The sequence below is a fragment of the Bison bison genome, unplaced genomic scaffold (genome assembly GCF_000754665.1).
Source record: "Bison bison bison isolate TAMUID 2011002044 unplaced genomic scaffold, Bison_UMD1.0 scf7180017864371, whole genome shotgun sequence".
Lineage (NCBI taxonomy): Eukaryota > Metazoa > Chordata > Mammalia > Artiodactyla > Bovidae > Bison > Bison bison.
In genome coordinates, this window is record NW_011494943.1 from 16,574,524 (window position 1) to 16,596,108 (window position 21,585).

The following is a 21,585-nucleotide window of genomic DNA, read 5'->3' on the forward strand; positions in this document are numbered from 1 at the left end:
TTCTGGAAAACAACTTCATTTTGTAGGTATTTAAATTAAGTCTTTTGAATTTAGTTCAGTTTCAACCTTAGAAAGCATCTAAGGGAAATTAAACCATTTCAATTAACCTCAAAAAAGTGGGTTGCTGCAAGGAGACTCAAGGAATCCAAAATAGTTGTGAATTTACTAATTGAGGGTTATTTAGCCTAAATTTCAAGGAGATGCAGAAGCTCCCACAGACACCTCTATCAGCTGGAGATGGCAGTTAACTGAATACATTAAAACCAGATTACACCCAATATCTCATGTCTTAGGAAGTGGAGTAATGCAAAAAATACCATGGAGGAAGCCTATATGTTTCAACAAGTCCCTATATGTTTCAATAGTTAATATTCCCATGATAAAATCTCAATTAAATAAGTATTTAATAGTATAGAAAAAGGAATATTGACCTTCTTCCCAGAATTTCAGTAAAATGGCCAAGACATTGCCAACTGATGGCAGCCATCTTGGATCACAAACTCAACTACTAGGATGAATCATCCAGATAGATTTTGTATATTTACCCCTTTCGAGTGATGAAAAAATATACTATAACTCCAGGAAATATAAGTCAAGAAAAGGTTAGGACTAGAATCCCCTACTGGTTCTTCATTCAAAGTACATTTGTTATACATATGACATGCTTTGCAGCATTATAAAACTGCATAAATGCATATAATCAAAACTAAACAGTTCCACTCAAAATTATTGTTAAAAAGTTCTCACTCACTTGAACCTTTTGTAAAATATGGAGTTTGTGACAACCTAATCAGGAAATCTTTTAAGTCCACTTTTCCTTCATCTGAAAATGAAACATAAAGGAATGAATGGTCTTTGGTCCAGAGATACAAAAGTATGAAGTAAGAAGATATGCATGCCTACTAAATCTTCAAAACCAAAGTTAGTCCTATATTTTTCTGACACTGATTCTAATAAACATATCTTAGACTAATTATAAAAAGGAACATGATTATGATGACTCTTGTGATCTTTTTTTCTATAGAGCCAATGAACATTTTATGGATTTTACACATACATTAACCAATTGAGATTACTGTTTTCACATTTCCTCTCTGATACTATATAGATTCCTGTAATTTTTCAGCCTTACAAATCCAATGATAACTACCTATGTCTTCACAGAATATGTTTATCCACTAAATGATAAGTATCATAAACCAAATGAGCTATAATGTTTAAAGAAAACTACATATACTTATGAGAAAAGATATATTAATACAGGAACTACACAATATTTGGCTTTCTATCAGTAATATACTTGGAACTTAAGAAGAAAAAGAACACTACAAGGCTGTACATGTAAGCTAAACATTCCACTGGCAGAACTCCAAAGCAGCAATATAGCCTGTTTAGGACTGTAAGGAAACCATACTGGTAGAATGTATCATCATACTAAAGTTTAGGGCTTTGTTTCATGGGCACAAGACAACTTCACAGTTCCTAACCAATAAGCCATGATTCCAATCTCAGGAGGCAAAAAAAGGGGGGAGGGGAGGTGAAGAAGAGAGGAAGATTATACTTTTCTAGGATAACTCAATATGAAGATAATCCAGAACAAAATCTTACCCAAGCCTAGAGGCAAATTTTAATGTTGTTGAACTCATATTTGATTCCTTACCACTCAGCTCTGTGGATTTATGAGTGAAAATAGACACAAGTTTTATATATAATAAATGTCTTAGAAAAGAAAATACTTACTATCAACAGAAACTGATGAAAGCATCTGTTGTAATTCTTCCTCTGGAAAATAAACCCCCAGGCCACTCAGTATAGGTTGTATATCATCAATATCAACTTTTTCATTGGTGACTTTGTCTAATGCATTTGCAAGTTTATTAACCTCTATAAAAAGAAAATATTTTCAGTTTAAATACAAACTCTAATAATTAACTTTAACCATATTTCAAGAAATTAGTTTAAATACCTAGCATTTTTTCTTAAAGATAATATAGCATTCATTTTAAATACTCTCTTGAGGCAATTCTCATTTCAAACACATAAAATAGAAGATCAATTACAAGGCAAACTCATCATAAGAATTAAGCTCTGTATGTCCATTTCTGCTTCCCATTCTTTCCACATCCTTGCCTTATATGCCATGTTCTCTTTGCTGCTTCCCAGTTACTGCCACCTCAGTCTGCCTCTTTCCTATTTTTTATTAAAACTTATACTGACTCTCTTTTACTTAGGGTAGAGAACATAGGTATGGTATATATGGTAATTCAGTTCAGTTCAGTCACTCAGTCATGTCTGACTCCTTGAGATCCCATGAACCACAGCACGCCAGGTCTCCCTGCCCATCACCAACTCCCGGAGTTTACCCAAATTCATGTCCACTGAGTCAGTGATGCCTTCCAACCATCTCATCCTCTGTCGTCCCCTTATCCTCCTGCCCTCAATCTTTCCCAGCATCAGGGTCTTTTCCAATGAGTCAGCTCTTCACATCAGGTGGCCAAAGTATTGGAATTTCAGCTTCAACATCAGTCCTTCCAATGAACACCCAGGACTGATCTCCTTTAGGATGGACTGGTTGGATCTCCTTGCAGTCCAAGGGACTCTCAAGAGTCTTTTCCAACACCACAGTTCAAAAGCACCAATTCTTCGGTGCTCAGCTTTCTTTATAGTCCAACTCTCACATCCATACATGACTAGTGGAAAAGTGACAAGGTGGACCTTTGTTGGTAAAGTAATGTCTCTGCTTTTGAATATGCTGTCTAGGTTGGTCATAACTTTCCTTCCAAGGAATAAGCGGCTTTTAATTTCAGGGCTGCAGTCACCATCTGCAGCGATTTTGGAGCCCCAAAAAATAAAGTCAGCCATTGTTTCCACTGTTTCCCCATCTATTTGCCATGAAGTGATGGGACCAGATGCCATGATCTTAATATGGTGATAGCTAATTAATATGCTAATAGAATTGGTTTATTTTTGAGGGGGTTTATATAGTCAACATGGCAGAGTAGGATGACTCTGAGATTACCTCCTCCCACAGACACACCAAAATTAGAACTATTACTTCCCTGGTGGCTCAGACGGTAAAGCGTCTGTCTACAATGTGGGAAACCTGGGTTCAATCCCTGGGTCGGGAAGATTCCCTTGAGAAGGAAATGGCAACCCACTCCAGTACTCTTGCCTGGAAAATCCCATGGACAGAGGAGCTTGGTGCAGGCTACTGTCCATGGGGTCGCAAAGAGTCGGGCACGACTGAGCGACTTCACTTTCACTTTCACTATAGAGCAACCATCTATGAAAATGATCTGAAGACTAGCAGAAAAGATTTGCCACAACTAAAGATATGAAAAAGGAACCAGGACTTCCCTGGTGGTCCAATGGCTAAAACTCTGTGCTCCCAATGCAGGGGGTGTGGGTTCTATCTCTGATTAGGGAACTAGATCCTACATGCCCCAACTAAGAGTTTGCCTGTTGCAACTAGAAAAAAAGACCCAGCAAGCTGAACTAAGTCCTAGCACAGTCAATTAAATAACCAAATGTTTTTTTAAGCAGCTTATGAGTAGTCAAAATAATTTTTTTTTTAATAAGAAGGAACAACAGAGGATAATCACAATTGCAAAGGTTCTCCCTACTTCCTTCTTCAGGTCCAAGAATTTTTCAGTCATAGTTTCATCAAACATATCTTCCATCCCTTTCTCCCTCTTCTTCTAGAACCCCTAAAATATGAATATTAGTACACTTGATGTTGTCCTAAAGGACCCTTAAACTGTCGAATTTTTGTTTTCTTTTTGCTGTTCTGAATTGGTGGTTTCCATTATTTTATCTTCCAGGTCATTTTTGCATTCTCTATCACCTAGTCTGCTGTCAATTCCTTCTAGTATGTTTTTCATTTCTAGTATTATATTCTTCAGCCCTGGCTAGTTCTTTAATTTCCAATTCCCTGTTAAAATTCCCACTGTGTTCTTTATTCTTTTCCCAGTTCAGATAGCATTCTTAATACAAATGCTTGAATACTTTATCTGATAAATTTTTTGTCTGTTGTTTTGTTTTGGAGTGGGGGGGCTTCCCAAGTGATGCTGGTGGTAAAGAATCTGTCTGACAATGCAGGAGATATAAGAGATGAGGGTTCGATCTCTGAGTTGGAAAATCCCCTGGAGGAGGAAATGGCACCCCACTCCAATATTCTTGCCTGGGAAATCCCATGGAGAGAGGAACCTGGCAGGCTACAGTACATGCGGTCACAAAGAGTGGGACATGACTAAGCATCTGAGCACCCAGCACCTTGTTTTTTGAGGTGAGGGGTTCTTATTCTTTTGTTTGAAACAAATTTTTCTGTCTTCTCATTTTGCTTAACATTCTCTGTCTTTATGAATTTAGGTGAAACAGTTACCTATTTCAGGCTTGAAGGGGTGTCCTTGTATGAAAGTGCCCCTATGCAGTTCACATGTGGCTTTGGTGGAAGAGTTACAAAATGTGAGCAAGGGTCATATCTTCCCCAAACATGTGCTAGCAGCTATCACCTTGGTGTGAGGTACCACTGGGAATGGAGGGGCTAGAGCCAGAGCCAGGTGTGAACCAGAGCTTCTCATATGCTCAGTCAGAGCTCCAGACCCCTCCCAATCTGCTGCCTCTGTGAATACCAATAATAGCTGCCCTCACCCCATTCAGATGCTGTGCTGGCTCCTTCTATCACAAGTGTATACTCTCCTCAGCAATGGCAACCCTCTCCCTAGAGCAGAACTGCACCAGAGTCAGAGGGGCCAGAGAAGGTGCTCAGCATGGGCCAGGGTTTGCACTGGAGTGGTCACAGGAAACTAGCCAGAGTCCCAGGCAGTTTCAATCTGCTTCCTTTGCCTTGTTCCGAGGAATAAGCAAACATGTGTATGCTTTTCACAAGCAGGGTCTAAGTTTCTTACAGCCCTTCACCACTTTGCCAACAAAGGTCCATATAGTCAAAGTTATGGTTTTTCCAGTAGTCATGTATGGATGTGAGAACTGCACCATAAGGAAGGCTGAACGCCGAAGAACGATACTTTCACAATAGTGGTGCTGGAGAAGACTCTTCAGAGTCGCTTGGACTGCAAGGAGATCAAACCAGTGAATCTTAAAGGAAATCAACCCTGAATATTCATTGGAAGGACTGATGCTGAAACTCCAATACCTTGGCCACCTGTTGCGAAGAGCTGATTCATTGAAAAAGACCTTCATGCTGGGAAAGCCTGAGGGCAAGACAAGAAAGGCGCGGCAGAAGATGAGATGGTTAGACAGCATCACTGACTCAATGGACATGAGTTTGAGCAAACTCTGGGAGATAGTGAAGGACAGGGAAGCCTGGCACGCTGCAGTTCATAGGGTCACAAAGAGTCAGAAATGATTTAGCAACTGAACAACAAACAGCCTGTTAGTCACGCTGGTTTTCAAACCAGCTGAGGGGACTCATCTTCCTAATGTCAGATCACAGGGCTGGGGTGCCCAATATGTGGTTTGAAATGCTCACTCCCCAGCAAGTATCTCTGAGCCTTTATAATCCCTCTCCGCCGCGTGTCCCTTGCTAGGGGCACAGGTCCTGACCTGATCACTTCATTTCCCTTCCTACCCAACTTCATGGGGATCTTTCTACAGTCTCGGTTGTATAAGAGTCTTGCTGCCAGTCTCCAGTTTCCTTTAAGTGAGATTTACTCCCTATGCAGATGTATTTTTGATATGTTTGTGGGAGATGAGCTCAGCATCCTCCTACTCCACCATCTTGATCTCCTCTGGATCTTTATATATTTTTTAATGTATTATCTGTTGAACATGTTACCTAACCAAAAAACTAATTAACTAAAGAATTTTTAAGGTCACATATTTTTGGCATCCTTGTTAGAAGGCATACTATTTGCTTCAATTATAAGCTTATAAGTAATGTTAAAAGTTAAACTAGTGAACATTTGAACTTCATCTGAACTCCTAAAATACTAAATATATACCACTCATTTAATTTTGTAGTGTGTTACTTATGATTTTATGTAAGTGGCTCATCACTTTTCAACAATTATGGTAAGTATTATCTATGTCTGAAATGTGTATAAAACTCCCTAATTATTCTCACCCTTAAAATCTTGAAAACGCTTACTGCTCTTCAATGCTAATAGGGCAGACTTCAGGGAAACATGCCCCTTTTCTGTAAAGACAAAAACAGTACAAAGATAAATTGATCAATTCAAGAAACATAAAGGACTTTCACAATGAGTTACACTGGTTACCTTAAAGTAGCTTATGAGTTTCTACCTCTGTAAACTTTTGTCCAAAACTGTATCCATTCTGTCCTTAACCAGATCTCATTCATGTCAAAACCAGATCATAAGTCCTTTTCAAGAAAGCCTTCCCTTGAGCCTATATTGCCCTCCAGCTACAGCTCCTTTTCCTTGACAAACTAATTCCTGAAAAGAAATGTTTTTATTCATATTTTATCATATCCTCATTCACACCTCAAACTGCTGCTATCTGGCTTTCTCTTCTCCTGAAACTGCTTTTACCAAGTTCACCAGTTGATTATTTACTGCCAAAGTGATGAACACACTTAATTCTTTTGTTTCATATAACACTTTCCTCCTTGAAAGTTTTTTTCTCTTTGTTTTGTGGTTACAGCTTTCTCATGGGCTCCCTCCTACTATTCTGCTTACTTCTTCTTAATGTCCTTTATAAACCACTCTTTCTTCACTATTACTTAAATGTTAGCATGTCCCAGTCCTCTATCCTTGGTTCTCTTTTTATTATACTCTATAAACTTTTTCTGAATTTAACTACAAGCAACGTGTTGATGACTCTCAAACTTCTATTTCTAGCCTAGACTATCTACTGCATATCTTCAATTCTATGTCCACGAGCATCTCAGACACAATTTTATCTTCATTTTTGCACTAAAACCTGATCTTCGTCCTACATTCCCTATCTTATTAGAAAGTATCATCATGAAATAAGTCTCCCAAGCCAGAAATCTGTTATTCATCCTAACTCCTCTCTTTCTGTCTTCCGTAACTTAAACAACAATGATGTTTTGCCTCCTAGATATCATATTTGTTCCCTTCTTTCCATCCCTTGAGCCAATGCCTTAGTTCAACACTCATGATTTCTAACCAGGATAACTATGAGTTTTAAAATATCTCCCTACTTTCAAACTTACTCTCCTTTAGTCCTTTTTTAATTCCTTTTTTTTGAGATATAATTGACATACAGCACTATATAAGTTTAAGATGTACAGCATAATGGTTTGATTTGCATATATTGTGAAATGATTACCATAAGTTTAGTGAACATCCATCATCTCATATAGATACAAAATTAAAGAAAAAATGTTTTTCCTTGTGATGAGGAATCTTAGGATTTACTGTCTTAACAACTTTCATATATAACACACAGCAGTGTTAATTGTATCTATCATGCTGTACATTACATCCTTAGTACTTATTTATCTTATAACCAGAAGTTTGTACCTTTTGACCACTTTCATCCAATTCCCCCTCCCCCAAACCCCCTCTGGTAAACACAAATCTGATCTCTTTTTCTATAAATTTGTGGGGTTTTAGATGTATAACTGACATACAACACTGTGTTAGTTCCTACAACATGATACCTACAACATGATTCAGTATTTCTTTACATTACAAAATGGTCACCATGGTAAGTATGGCTATCATCCATCATCATACAAAGATATTACATTATTACTGTTTCACCTCTTAATCTTCCTCACCTGTTTCTCTCATCCCCCTACTCCATTCCCCTTTGGCAACTATCTGTTTACTCTCTGTATCTGTGACTCTGTTTAGGTTTTGTTACATTTGTTCCTTTGTTTTATTAGATTTTGCATATAAAATAAATCATACGGTATTTGTCCTCCTCTGACTTATTTCACTTAGTATAACACCGTCTTGGTCCATCTGTGTTGTCACAATCTTTAGTCCTTTCTCAACACCACTATCAAAATGTGTGTTACAAAGTGCAAAATTAATCATGTCACTTTTTAATGCTGAATTTTCAATGACTCCCTTGTGGCTCAGCTGGTAAAAAATCCAACTGCAATGTGGGACACCTGGGTTCAATCCCTGGGTTGGGAAGATCCCCTGGAGAAGGAAAAGGCTATCCATCCAGTATTCTGGCCTGGGTAATTCCACGGACTGTACAGTCCATGGGGTTGCAAAGACTCGGACACGACTGAGCAACTTTCACTAGAGCCTTCAGGGTAAAGTTCTAACTCTTCTGCTCAGAAAAAAAAACAAAAATAAAACCCTTCTTTATCTGCTCTTGACCTTACTCCCAACAACTATGCACCACCAAGTCAATGGTCAAACTTTGATTTCATGATTTCAACAAGAACTGTAAAGTTCGTTGAAAAACAGACATACACACATGTGTGCCTTGGATCTGATGCATATATCTCTGAAGCAAGAGATCTAGAATGAAATCAAAGAATCTGGGTTTAACAAATTTCCTAAGTAATACTGATATAAATCAGTCAAAGATCCACTGCTGTAAGTTCTACTGGGCTTCTTAGAGCTCCTTTGATTTCTCAGCATTTCCTTCTAACTCCTTCCAGTCCCCTTCCCTGAACTCCCAGTTCTTGACTACTTCCTACTCATGTTTAAAAACTCAACTCCAATGTCATCTCCTCTGGGAAGAATTTTCTGACTACCCTATTGCGTGTGTACATATTGTGTGTGCTTTCCATAAGACTCAGTCAATGTTTACCTATATGGTATTTAACTGGTACAGTATCATAGTATTCAATTGGTGTTCTCGTTGTCATCTCAATATACTGTAAGCTTTTTTAATCTTTATGTATAGTATCCAGCAAGCAATAGGTGCTCAATAAACTTTCAATGAATAAATGAAATAGCTTTCCTCTGAACTCACACAACACAGTTACCACCTGTATGAGAAAAATTCAGTCTTTCTTTACATGTTTCTCCTTTACTTTCACACTACCACCACACTCACAATACTTTTAACACCAGTCTGATGACAGAAGAGTTCCCACACCAAGCAATTCTGTACAACACCAGCTGGAAGGCCTATAATTTAACTCAATTCTGACACTATCTACCAGAAATAACATCCCATAGGTTAAGAGTTCAGTCCCACGAGACACCCCACCCCCACTTCAGATGCCAATTGTAAGTGGGAGGACTTCAGGCTACCCACAACTTCTATCCAACTTGGCTATAAACTGGGTGTTCTTATGACCTCCTCCCACTTGGGCTCAGTTATTTGCTAAAGCACTTCACAAAACTCAGGGCAACAGTTAGCTCTGTGTGCCAGTTTATTAAAAGATATGATAAAGTATACAGATGAACAGCCAGATGAAGAGATATATGAGGTGATATCTGGGAGGATCTCAAGTAAGCCTTCCTCAAAAAAGCATAATCAATTATACACTCAGTTTCCAGTCCCTCTTCCATCTTGGGAGCAGGAGTGGGATGGACTGAAAATTCTAAGCTTCTAATCTTGGCTTGGTCTTTAGGTTAACCAGCCCCCATTCAGCCCACACCCAGGAGCCCCACCAGAGCTGCCTCATTAGAACAAAAGATGCTCCTAGTGCTCTTATCACTTAGGAATTTATAAGAGTTTTAGGAGCTCTGTGCCAGAAATGAGGGCAGAGATTAAATTTACATTTCTTATTATAAATCACAATATCACATCAATTTCCCTGGCAATTATTCAAATTCTGCCACATTAACATTATACATTCACTGAACTTTTATATTCTGTATTGTAATATACTCTTTTGTTATTTATATCTTGCCTTACTAGCTAGACCAAAAGATTCCTAAATATAAATATTTTATATTTGTTTGATTACATATTACATGACACCTTACATATAATAGGCACTCAAGATCAAGTCTGCCACACTTAGTCATTCAGGACACGCACTGTATAATGCCAAGGAATCCTGTTTACACAGATGACAATGTGCCCCAGAAGCTGTGCCATGCATTAGCCCCAGTCATACTGACTGATGAAGCAAGTCAAAAACTCATTGAATAATGTAAAAAAGAAAATATTTTTAGAAATTGATTTTAAGTTAATTTAAAAACATAAAAATTTTCAAAAATTGAAAATTATATATAATTTTTTCTGAAAGCTCTTAGGATTCACATCAATCAACCTTATGCCATAAATATCTCATGCAGAGGGGGTAAAGTCCTCTTCTAATATTTTCCTGGCCAAAAGCAGTTTCACATCAGCACAACCTTCTCAATTACTTTACCTTTCCTGATTTCTATAGTGCTGTAGGTACTAAAATCACACAAACAAATAAATATACCCTGATGGAGTCAACACAGAATATTTGATGGGGCTATATAGGCTTTAAAAAACCTTACTAATTTTATTCAAAGACTTTTTTATCAAGATAAATTCATGACCTCAGTAGAGTTGCTCTGTTAGACTGTTTTTTTTTTTTTTAATTATATCACTTTATCCAGAAAACCAACTTATACTTGTTATATATACCATCAACATCAAGGGTTTTCTCTAACATCTGATGTTCTTCAGGCTTTACAGAAATACTGAGTTCATCTAAAGCATCTTTTAAGTCCTTAGCTTGAATTCTGTTCCAGTTCATTGAGCTGACAGTATGGAGCGCAGTGTGTATACCTGAAAGCAAATGGGGATTCTGTAAGTCACTTAATATCCTTTGGAAACTTCTGAACAATAATGTACCTAAAATTCTAGACTATTGTCCAAACATGTATCTCAATTAACTTTATCTCTGTGATTCCAAAATTAATAAGACAAAAACAATCTTTTGTTTCAAGAATTTCCCTGAGAAACCAGTTATTTTTGATTCAATACAAAAAAAGTTGACTGAGTTTTTCTTATTTAGCTGAATAAAATAAACAATTTTTAAAAATCTAAATATAGCCATTATTGCATCTTGTAAGGAAATGTTCAATTTTTTTTTTTTTTTTTTTGGTCAGTGAGAGAGATTTCAGAGCTTATCTCTAAGAAACTATTCAAATTTCAGAATATAAAGCTATTATTCCTGAATTTTCTTCTATTTAAAAATATTTCCTGCCTTTTTTTTTGCTTAGTCCTTATAACTTTTACTCTTTTAAAAGTACTCCAAAACTGTGAGAGTACTGTTTTTAGAAATATATTTTGCCTAAAAGCAGAAATGGCCTTTACTTTTTAACCTAAAAGATATCTATATACAAGGGTCAAATGCCACAAATGTAGATGAAATACAGACTGAAAAGTTTCAAGATTATAGGAAATAGATAAAAGGGTTTTTCTCTGAGGAAAATAAAAATGCTAGAGGTTCTTTCAAGCTGAAGCACTCTGCATTCCTCTGCTGCTAAGTCACTTCAGTCATGTCTGACTCTGTGCGACCCCATAGACTGCAGCCCACCAGGCACCCCCGTCCCTGGGATTCTCCAAGCAAGAACACTGGAGTGGCTTGCCACTGCCTTCTCCAAGGCATGAAAGTGAAAGTGAAGTCGCCCAGTCGTGTCCGACTCTTAGCGACCCCATGGACTGCAGCCTACCAGGCTCCTCCATCCATGGGATTTTCCAGGCAGGAGTACTGGAGTGGGGTGCCATTGCCTTCTCTGGGTCTTAGCTAAACCTCTAGGAGTTTTCTCCTCTAAACAGGATCCTCAGGATTAGACCCATGTCCCTAACTGCTTTATCACCAAGTTATACAAATCATCATACACTCAAAGTCACTATTTGGACCAGAATCCCTAGTTTCCTAAGAGACTATAGAAAAAAATTTTTCAAGGAGGCAAAATACAAATACATAAAAAAGTTACAGGATTAATTTATTAGATAAGAAAAATTTCCAACAAATCGTAATTCATGAGCTCCTTAATTTCTCCAATAAATTCCAGTAGGCTTTTTTGTAGAAATTTACAAACTGGTTCTAAAATTCATATGGTGATATGAAAAGACCTACAGTTGCCAAAACAACTTTTGAAAAGTTGGAGAACTGATACAACCTAATGGAGTTCAATGTTTATTAGAAAGTTATAGTAATTAGGCAATGTTGTTATTAGTGTAAAGATAGAAAAAAGACCAATAAAACAGAACAGAGAATCTGGGAATATATATATGTGTGTGTATGAAATTAAAAGACGCTTACTCCTTGGAAGGAAAGTTATGACCAACCTAGATAGCATATTCAAAAGCAGAGACATTACTTTGCCAACAAAGGTTCGTCTAGTCAAGGCTATGGTTTTTCCTGTGGTCATGTATGGATGTGAGAGTTGGACTGTGAAGAAGGCTGAGAGCCAAAGAATTGACGCTTTTGAACTGTGGTGTTGGAGAAGACTCTTGAGAGTCCCTTGGAGTGCAAGGAGATCCAACCAGTCCATTCTGAAGGAAATCAGCCCTGGGATTTCTTTGGAAGGAATGATGCTAAAGCTGAAACTCCAGTACTTTGGCCACCTCATGCGAAGAGTTGACTCATTGGAAAAGACTCTGATGCTGGGAGGGATTGGGGGCAGGAGGAGAAGGGAACGACAGAGGATGAGATGGCTGGATGGCATCACTGACTTGATGGACGTGAGTCTGAGTGAACTCCGGGAGTTGGTGATGGACAGGGAGGCCTGGCATGCTGCGATTCATGGGGTTGAAAAGAGTCGGACACGACTGAGCGACTGATCTGATCTGATATATATATACACATATATATACACACACACGTTTATATGTGTGGTGTGTGTGTGAGTGTTAGTTGCTCAGTTATATCTGATTCTTTGCAACCCCATGGACTGTAACCGCCAGGCTCCTCTGTCCATGGAATTCTCCAGGCAATAATACTGGAGTGGGTAAAGCATTCCCTTCTCCAGGGGATCTTCCCGACCTAGGGATCAAACTCAGACCTCCTGCATTGCAGGCAGATCCTTTGCCATCTGAGCCACCAGGGAAGCCATATATATATATATATATATATATATATATATATATACATATACATATACACACACACATTTATATACAGTTGACTTTTGAACAATGTGAGGTTTGAGGCACTGACCTCTGTACAGTCAAAAATCCACATATAACTTTATGGTTGGTCTCCCATATTCATAGTTCTACGTCCGCAAATTCAATCAACTTTGGATTGTATACTACTATAGTACACATTTATTCAAAATAATCCACATATAAGTGGACCCAACCCATTCAAATCTGTGTTGCTTGATGGTCAACTGTGTGTGTGTATATATATGTGTGTGTGTGTGTATGTGTGTGTGTGTGATTTTCTATAAAAGTACAAAGACAAATCAGTGGAAAAAGTATAGTCTTTTCAACAATGGTACTGGAACAAATGGATATCCATATTCAAAAAATAAAAGATCTTTGATTCAAACTTTACTTCATATACAAAATTTAACTAAAAATAGATCATATGCCAAATACGCAAAATGAAAATCCATAAAATTTTAGACTAAAACATACCAAAATGCCTTTTTAACCTCTAGTAAGGCAAAGATTTCATATATATAAAACCAAAAGCACAATGCATAAAAGAAAAAAACTTGATTAGACTTCATCAAAATTAATGCTCTTCTAAAGACACTTAAGAAAATGAATATACAGAGATAGGCAAAAGACTCATTTGCTAGGTATACATGGTATACTTGACTTGTACCCAGAATATTCACAGACATTTTTTAAAAATCCAACTTAAAAAGTGGAGAAAAGCTCTGAACAGATACTTTACCAAAGAAGACACACAGCTAAAAAGTAAGCACAAGAGAAGATGCTCACCAGCATTAGTCATTAAGGAAATTCAAACTAAAACCACAATGGATACAGCTATACACTTATTAGAATGATTAAAATTTAAAAGACAGACTATATTCAGAATTGGCAAAAATCTGGAAGAAGTGGAAGTCTCTTACATTGCTGGTGGGAATGTAAAATGGTGTAAACACTTTGGAAATTGTCTGTCTTCTTTGGGAAAATGTCTATTCAACTTCTCTCCCATTTTTTAAATCAGTTTTTGTTATTGTTGTTGAGTTGTGTAAGTTACTTATGTATTTTGGATATTAACTCTTTATTACATGTAGCATGGGCAAATATCTACTCCCATTTGGTAGGTTGTCTTTTTGTTTTGTTGATGGTTTCCTTTGCTGTGAAGAATCTTTTTAGTCTGATGTTGTCCTATTAGTTCATTTTTGCTTTTGTTTTTCTTTCCTAGGAACAAATATCCAAAAAAATATTGCTAAGACATTTCAAAGAATGAACTGCCTATGTTTGTTTCTAGGAGTTTTTATAGCTTCAGTACTTAAAATCATGTTTGTCTGTTGTGTGAGATAGTTGTCTAGTTTTATTTGTGTGTGTGTGTGTGGCTGTCCAGTTTTTCCAACGGCATTTATTGAAGAGGAAACTATCCATTCTCCAATGTATGTTCTTACTCCTTTGTTCTTCTCTGTTTGTGACCAGTGTTACTAGATGTGTAGAGTTGGACTCCTGGGTTTGAAAATTTTAGACTTTTTTCATATTGGTTTTGTACCCTGCCAATTTGTTTATTATTTCTAATAGTTTTTTGGTAGAGTATTTAGGGTTTTCTACATATAAAATCATATCATCCTCAAATAGTGACTGTTTTACTTCTTTCTTTCCAATATGGATGCCTTTTATTTATTTCTTGCCTAATTGCTATAGCTTTCTTGAGTATGCAAAACCCTTTGACTGTGTGGGTCACAACAAACTGTGGAAAATTCTTAAAGAAATGGGAATACCAGACCACCTGACCTGCCTCCTGAGGAATCTGTATGCAGGTCAAGAAGCAACAGTTAGAAATGGACATGGAAAAACAGACTGGTTCCAAATAAAGAAAGGAGTATGTCAAGGCTGTATATTGTCATCCTGATTATTTAAATTATATGCAGAGTACATCATGAGAAGAGCTGGGCTGGATGAAGCACAAGCTGGAATCAACATTGCTGGGAAAAATATCAAAATGCAAATGATACCACTCTTATGGCAGAAAGCGAAGAACTAAAGAGCCTCTTGATGAAAGTGAAAAAGGAGAGTGAAAAAGTTGGCTTAAAACTCAACATTCAGAAAACTAAGATCATGGCATCTGGTCCCATCATTTCATGGCAAATAGATGGAGAAACTATCGAAACAGTGAGAGACTTTATTTTCTTGGGCTCCAAAATCACTGCAGATGGTGACTGCAGCCATGAAATTAAAAGACACTTGTTCCTTGTAAGAAAAGTTATGACCAACCTACACGGCATATTAAGAAGCAGAGAATCACTTTGCCAACAAAGATCCATCTGGTAAAAGCTATGGCTTTTCCAGTAGTCATGTATGGATGTGAGAGTTGGACTACAAAGAAAGCTGAGCTCCAAAGAATTGATGCTTTTGAACTGTGGTGTTGAAGAAGACTCTTGAGAGTCACTTGGACTGCAAGGAGATCCAACCAGTCCATCCTAAAGGAAATCAGTCCTGAATATTCATTGGAAGGACTGATGCAAAAGCTGAAACTCCAATTGTTTGGCCACCTGATGTGAAGAACTGATTCATCTGAAAAGACCCTGATGCTGGGAAAGATTGAAGGTGGGAGGAGAAGGGGATGACAGAGGATGAGATGGTTGGATGGCATCACTGACTCAATGGACATGAGTTTGAGTAAACTCCCGGAGTTGGTGATGGACAGGAAAGCCTGGCATGCTACAGTCTATGGGGCCGCAAAGTGTCAGACATGACTGAGCAACTGAACTGAACTGAACTGAACTGAATTGCTGTAGCTAAGATTTCCAATACTGTGTTGAATAAGAGTGGCATCATTATCTTATTCCTGATTTTAAAGGAATAGTTTTTAGTTTTTCACCATTGAGTATGATAAAAGCTGTGGGTTTCTCATACATAGCCTTCATTATCAATGCAAAGAAATAGAGGAAAACAATAGAATGGGAAAGACTAGAGATCTCTTTAAGAAAATTAGAGCTACTAAGGGAACATTATGTTGAGGCATGTTCCTTCTATGCCCACCTCACTAAGAGTTATTATCATAAATCATCACTGACTTTACAAATGCTTTTTCTGTATCTATTGAGATACCCACATATTTTTTATCCTTCATTAAGGTAGTGTTATCAGGTTTTCCTAGGTGGTGCTAGTGGTAAAACAAAACAAACAAAAAAAAAAAAACAACCCTACCAATGCAGGAGACATGATATGCAGGTTTGATCCCTGGGCTGGGAACATCCCCTGGAGGAGAGCATGGCACCCACTCCAGTATCTTTGCCTGGAGAATCCCATGGACAGAAGAGCCTGGCGGGCTACAGTCCATGGCATCACAGAGTCGGACATGACTGAAGTGACTTAGCACAGCACACAAGGCAGTGTATCATGTTGATTGACTTGCAGACATTTAACCATCCTTGAATCCCTGGAATAAATTTCACTTGGTCATAGTGAATGATCCTTTTAATATATTGTTGTATTCATTTTGCTAATATTGGGTTGAGGATTTTTGCATTTAAATTTCTCACAGATATTGGACTATAATTTTCTATTTTGTGGTATCTTTGTCTGTTTTTTTGCCTTTTCATACAGTTCATGGGGTTCTCAAGGCAAGAATACTGAAGTGGTTTGCCATTCCCTTCTTCAGTGCAAAAAGGGAAAATGGTTGTCTAAGGAGGCCTTACAAATAACTGAGAAAAGAAGAGATGCTAAAGGCAAAGGAGAAAAGGAAAGATATACCCATCTGAATGCAGAGTTCCAAAGAATAGCAAGGAGAGATAAGAAAGCCTTCCTCAGTGATCAATGCAAAGACATAGAGGAAAACAATAGAATGGGGAAGACTAGAGATCTCTTTAAGAAAATCAGAGATACCAAGGGAACATTTCATGCAAAGACGGGGACAAAAAAGGACAGAAATGGTATGAACCTAACAGAAGCAGAAGATATTAAGAAAAGGTGGCAAGAATATATAGAAGAACAATACAAAAAAAGATCTTCACGACCCAGATAACCACGAAGATATGATCACTCACCTAGACATAGTGCATAGTCAGGTGGGCCTTAGGAAGCATCACTAGGAACAAAGCTAGTGGAGGGGATGGAATTCCAGCTGAGCTATTTCACATCCTGAAAGATGAGGCTGTGGAAGTGCTGCACTCAATGTGTCAGCAAATTTGGAAAACTCAGTAGTGGCCACAGGACTGGAAAAGGTCAGTTTTCATTCCAATCCCAAAGAAAGGCAACATGCTAGCAAAGTAATGCTCAAAATTCTCCAAGCCAGGCTTCAGCAATATGTGAACTGTGAACTTCCTGATGTTCAAGCTGGTTTTAGAAAAGGCAGAGGAACCAGAGATCAAATTGCCAACATCTGTTGGATGATAGGAAAAGCAAGAGAGTTCCAGAAAAACATCTACTTCTGCTTTACTGACTACACCAAAGCCTCTGTGTGGTGCACGACAAACTGTGGAAAATTGTTAAAGAGATGGGAATACCAGACCACCTGACCTGCCTCCTAAGAAATCTGTATGCAGGTCGAGAAGCAACAGTTAGAACCGAACAAGAAACAATGGACTGGTCCCAAATTGGGAAAGAAGTACATCAAGGCTGTATATTGTCACCCTGCTTATTTAACTTATATGCTAAGTACATTATGCGAAATGCTGGGCTGGATGAATCACAAGCTGGAAGCAAGTTGCCAGGAGAAATATCAATAACCTCAGATACGCAGATGACACCACCCTTACGGCAGAAAGTGACGAGGAACTGAAGAGCTCTTGATGAAACTGAAAGAGGAGAGTGAAAAAGCTGGCTTAAAATTCAACAGTCAAAAAACTAAGATCATGGCATCTGGTCTTATCACTTCATGGCAAATAGATGGGGAAACAATGGAAACAGTGACAGACTTTATTTTTGGGGCTGCAAAATAACTGCAGATGGTGACTTCTGCCATGAAATTAAAAGACGCTTGTTCCTTGGAAGAAAAGCTATGACAAACCTAGACAGCATATTAAAAACCAAAGACATTACTGTGCTAACAATGGTCTGTCTAGTCAAAGCTACGGTTTTTCCAGTAGTCATGCATGGATATGAAAGTTGAACCATAAAGAAAGCTTGAGTGCCAAAGAATTGATGCTTTTGAACTGTAGTGTTGGAGAAGACTCTTGAGAGTCCCTTGGACTGCAAGAAGATCCAACCAGTCCATCCTAAAGGAAATCAGTCCTGAATATTCACTGGAAGGACTGATGCTGAAACTGAAGCTCCAATACTTTCATCTGCTGACGTGAAGGACTGACTTACTGGAAAAGACTCTGATGCTGGGAAAGACTGACGGCAAGAGGAGAAGGTGACAACAGAGGATGAGATTGTTGGATGGCATAACCAACTCAATGGATATCAGTTTGAGCAAGTTCTGGGAGTTAGTGATGGACAGGGATGCCTGGCGTGCTGCAGTCCATGGGGTCGCAAAGAGTCGGACACGACTGAGCGACTGAACTGAACTGATCTTATCTGGTTTGGGTATCAGCGTAATCTTGGCTCTGTGAAATGACTTAGGAAGTGGAACCGATGTCTTCTGCATTACAGGCAGATTCTTTACCATCTTTGTGTGCTGTAGTTCACAGGGTTGCAAAGAGTCCGATATGACTTCTCAACTGAGCAACAACTCCCTACAGAGATGCTTTACTGAACAAAAATGACAAAGAAGAGAAAAAATGTTTTTTTCAATTCTTTTGGGAAACCACTAGCATAAATGATTTTAAAAAGGAAAACATAAAAATAACCAAAATGAAGAATGAAATGGAAGTATTACTGTAGTTGTTATAAATAACTACAAAAATACTAAGAATTTATTGTTAAAAACTTTATACCATTATAGCAATAAGTTTTTATATAAAAAGACAAACTCCTAGGTAAAAATTTACCAAAATTGACTTCAACAATAAAAGAAAAAGTAATAATCATATAACATTAAAGATTAATTAGTAATCAAAAACCTACCCAAAAAGAACTATGGCTTCTTTTTTGTGAATACCACTAGACATGAAAGGAATATGCAATTCCAATGTTATATAAGCTATTTTAGGATTTAAAAAAAGAAAGAATACTTTCCAAATTACAAGGATAATTTGACATTGAAGCCTGACAATGCCAGTACAAGAAAACAAAGCTATCATTAGTCTCACTCATAAATAGAGATTAATAAATTGTAAACAAAGTTTACAGAAATAAAATTTTCTATTTTTATTTTATTTGAAAAATTAAAAGAATAATATATCATGACCACGATGGGATTAATCCAAAAATCCAAGTTTCATTTAATATTATAAAATTCAACTCTTGTAACTCACCACACTAACAGACTAAAAGAGAAAACTCAGATGACCTACCTTAAGAGATACATAAAAATTGTTTGGAAAATTCATGATAAACCAAATAAACAAATATAAATTCAATCTTTTTAGCAAAAAAGGAATATAAGGCAATTTCCTTAGACTGGTAAATGGTATTTATGAAAAACCCACACCAAATTCACACTTGTTTGTGAAGCTCTTTCTATAAGAAATATCCTATCTCTGGAATTCAAGGTTGGGGAAGTAGAAAAGTAGGGCTCTACCTTATGTATTATTGTGACCATTCACCCCAATAAATGAGCATCTGCTTTTAAAACATGGACAAGATCACTTGTTTCTGTTAGTCTTCTCCAAATACAGAAGAATATCGATACACTTTCCAAAAAAGTTCCAATTCACAGTGACCAATATATCAATATAGTTTCATAACAACCTCCCTAAACTTACAGTATTCTCATTCCTTTTTAAAAAATTTAGTCAGTGTGAACAGGTATACTCTAAAGAGGAAACCTGAGAGGTAACTGAGGTACTCACCATCTGTTGCAGAGTTTCTAAGTTGTTCTTTACTCAAAGGTTTCTCCAAGGTAGGTAAAAAGTCTTTAACTGCAACTTTCCCATCAGAGACACTATTAACAATGTTCCAAGGATCTTCTGTTCCTAGAGAGAAAGAGAAAGATGACAAAATGTGAAGATATTTAGTTGGTTAGTCCATTCAAATAAGCACATAAACAACTTGATTTGGGTAAAACGTATTCACTTTCTAGAAATCCGTCTTGAGGTTTTTCTGTCTGCAATATCCTCCAAACCGAAAGCTCCACAAAATGTATAGGTCTAATTGTTTATATTAGAAAATAAGAAACACTGCACTACTTCACCTTTTTAGTTCAACCCATGAAGTTAAACAATAAAGCCAACAAAACAGCAAAGTGAACCCAAGGAAAGTAATGCTACAATTGGGGAGGGAACCCCTTTTTCTCCTTATCCGGTGTTTGGAAAGAATAACAGTGATGCTGGTAAGATGCTAATAAATTGATATTTTATTAAAGTATTATTCACTGTTTTGGTTATGTGAATAATCTGTGTATGAGTGTGTTCTATATTGCCAACTTATATTTTCAGTTTCATTAATGTCTGACTACTATAGTAGGGAGATGGTGATTGTTTTCCTGTTTTGTTTATGCTGCTGGTTAGCTGCATGGGTTGAACATTTAAGATAAATTAATTTTAATTTTCTTGTTCTTTATGAAAAGCAATTAATGCTATAAAATTTCCTGCAAGATTGTTTTTATCAGATTTTGTATTTTGATATATTTTGTTTTCACAGTCATTCATTTCTAAAATTTTTAAATTTCTACTTTAATTTATTTAGCCCAAAGCCACCTTTGAGCTTCCCAGGTGGCTCAATGGTAAAGAACCTACCTGCCAATGCAGGACATGGGTTTGAGCAGGAAGATCCGCTGGAGGAGAAAATGGCAGCCACTCCAGTTTCTCCCTGGGATAATCCCATGGACAGAGGAGTCTGGCAGTTTACGTCCATGGGGTTGCAAAGAGTTGGATGTGACTGAACACACAGGCATTTATTTTTTAACCAAAGAATTACTTACAACATTTGTTTTCAGACTTTAAAGCAAAAATTTTCCATATTCTTTCATAAATAATGCTTGTTACTACCTAATGGTAATAGACACAGTGCCTGATGAACTATGGATAGAGGTATGTGACATTGTACAGGAGACAGGAATCAAGACCATCCCCAAGAAAAAGAAATGCAAAAAAGCAAAATGGCTGTCTGAGGAGACCTTACAAATACCTGTGAAGAGAAGGGAAGTGAAAAGCAAAGGGGAAAAGGAAAGATATACCCATTTGAATGCAGAGTTCCAAAGAATAGCAAGGAAAGATAAGGAAGCCTTCCTCAGCTATCAATGCAAAGAAATAGAGGGAAACAACAGAATGGGAAAGACTAGAGATCTCTTCAAGAAAATTAGAGATACCAAGGGAACATTTCATGCAAAGATGGGCTAAATAAAGGACAGAGATGGTATGGACCTAACAGAAGCAGAAGATATTAAGAAGAGGTGGCAAGAATACACAGAAGAACCATACAAAAAAAGATCTTCATGACCCAGATAATCACGATGGTGTGATCACTGACCTAGAGCCAGACATCCTGGAATGTGAGGTCAAGTGGGCCTTGGGAAGCATCACTACGAACAAAGCTAGTGGAGGTGATGGAATTCCAGTTGAGCTATTCCAAATCCTGGAAGATGATGCT

General features: G+C 37.4%; 1 protein-coding gene across 1 annotated transcript in view; it reads right to left on the reverse strand.

The window, feature by feature from the left end:
- EFCAB13 (EF-hand calcium binding domain 13) overlaps positions 1-21,585 on the reverse strand; it is a 175,963-nt gene that overhangs the window by 43,672 nt on the left and 110,706 nt on the right. Inside the window, exons 18-22 of the mRNA XM_010856564.1 lie at positions 19,848-19,970; positions 10,489-10,632; positions 6,083-6,154; positions 1,741-1,884; positions 752-823 (exon numbers count right to left, since the gene is read on the reverse strand). Of these exons, the coding sequence (XP_010854866.1) occupies positions 752-823; positions 1,741-1,884; positions 6,083-6,154; positions 10,489-10,632; positions 19,848-19,970 (555 nt within the window). The remainder of the gene's footprint in view (positions 1-751; positions 824-1,740; positions 1,885-6,082; positions 6,155-10,488; positions 10,633-19,847; positions 19,971-21,585) is intronic.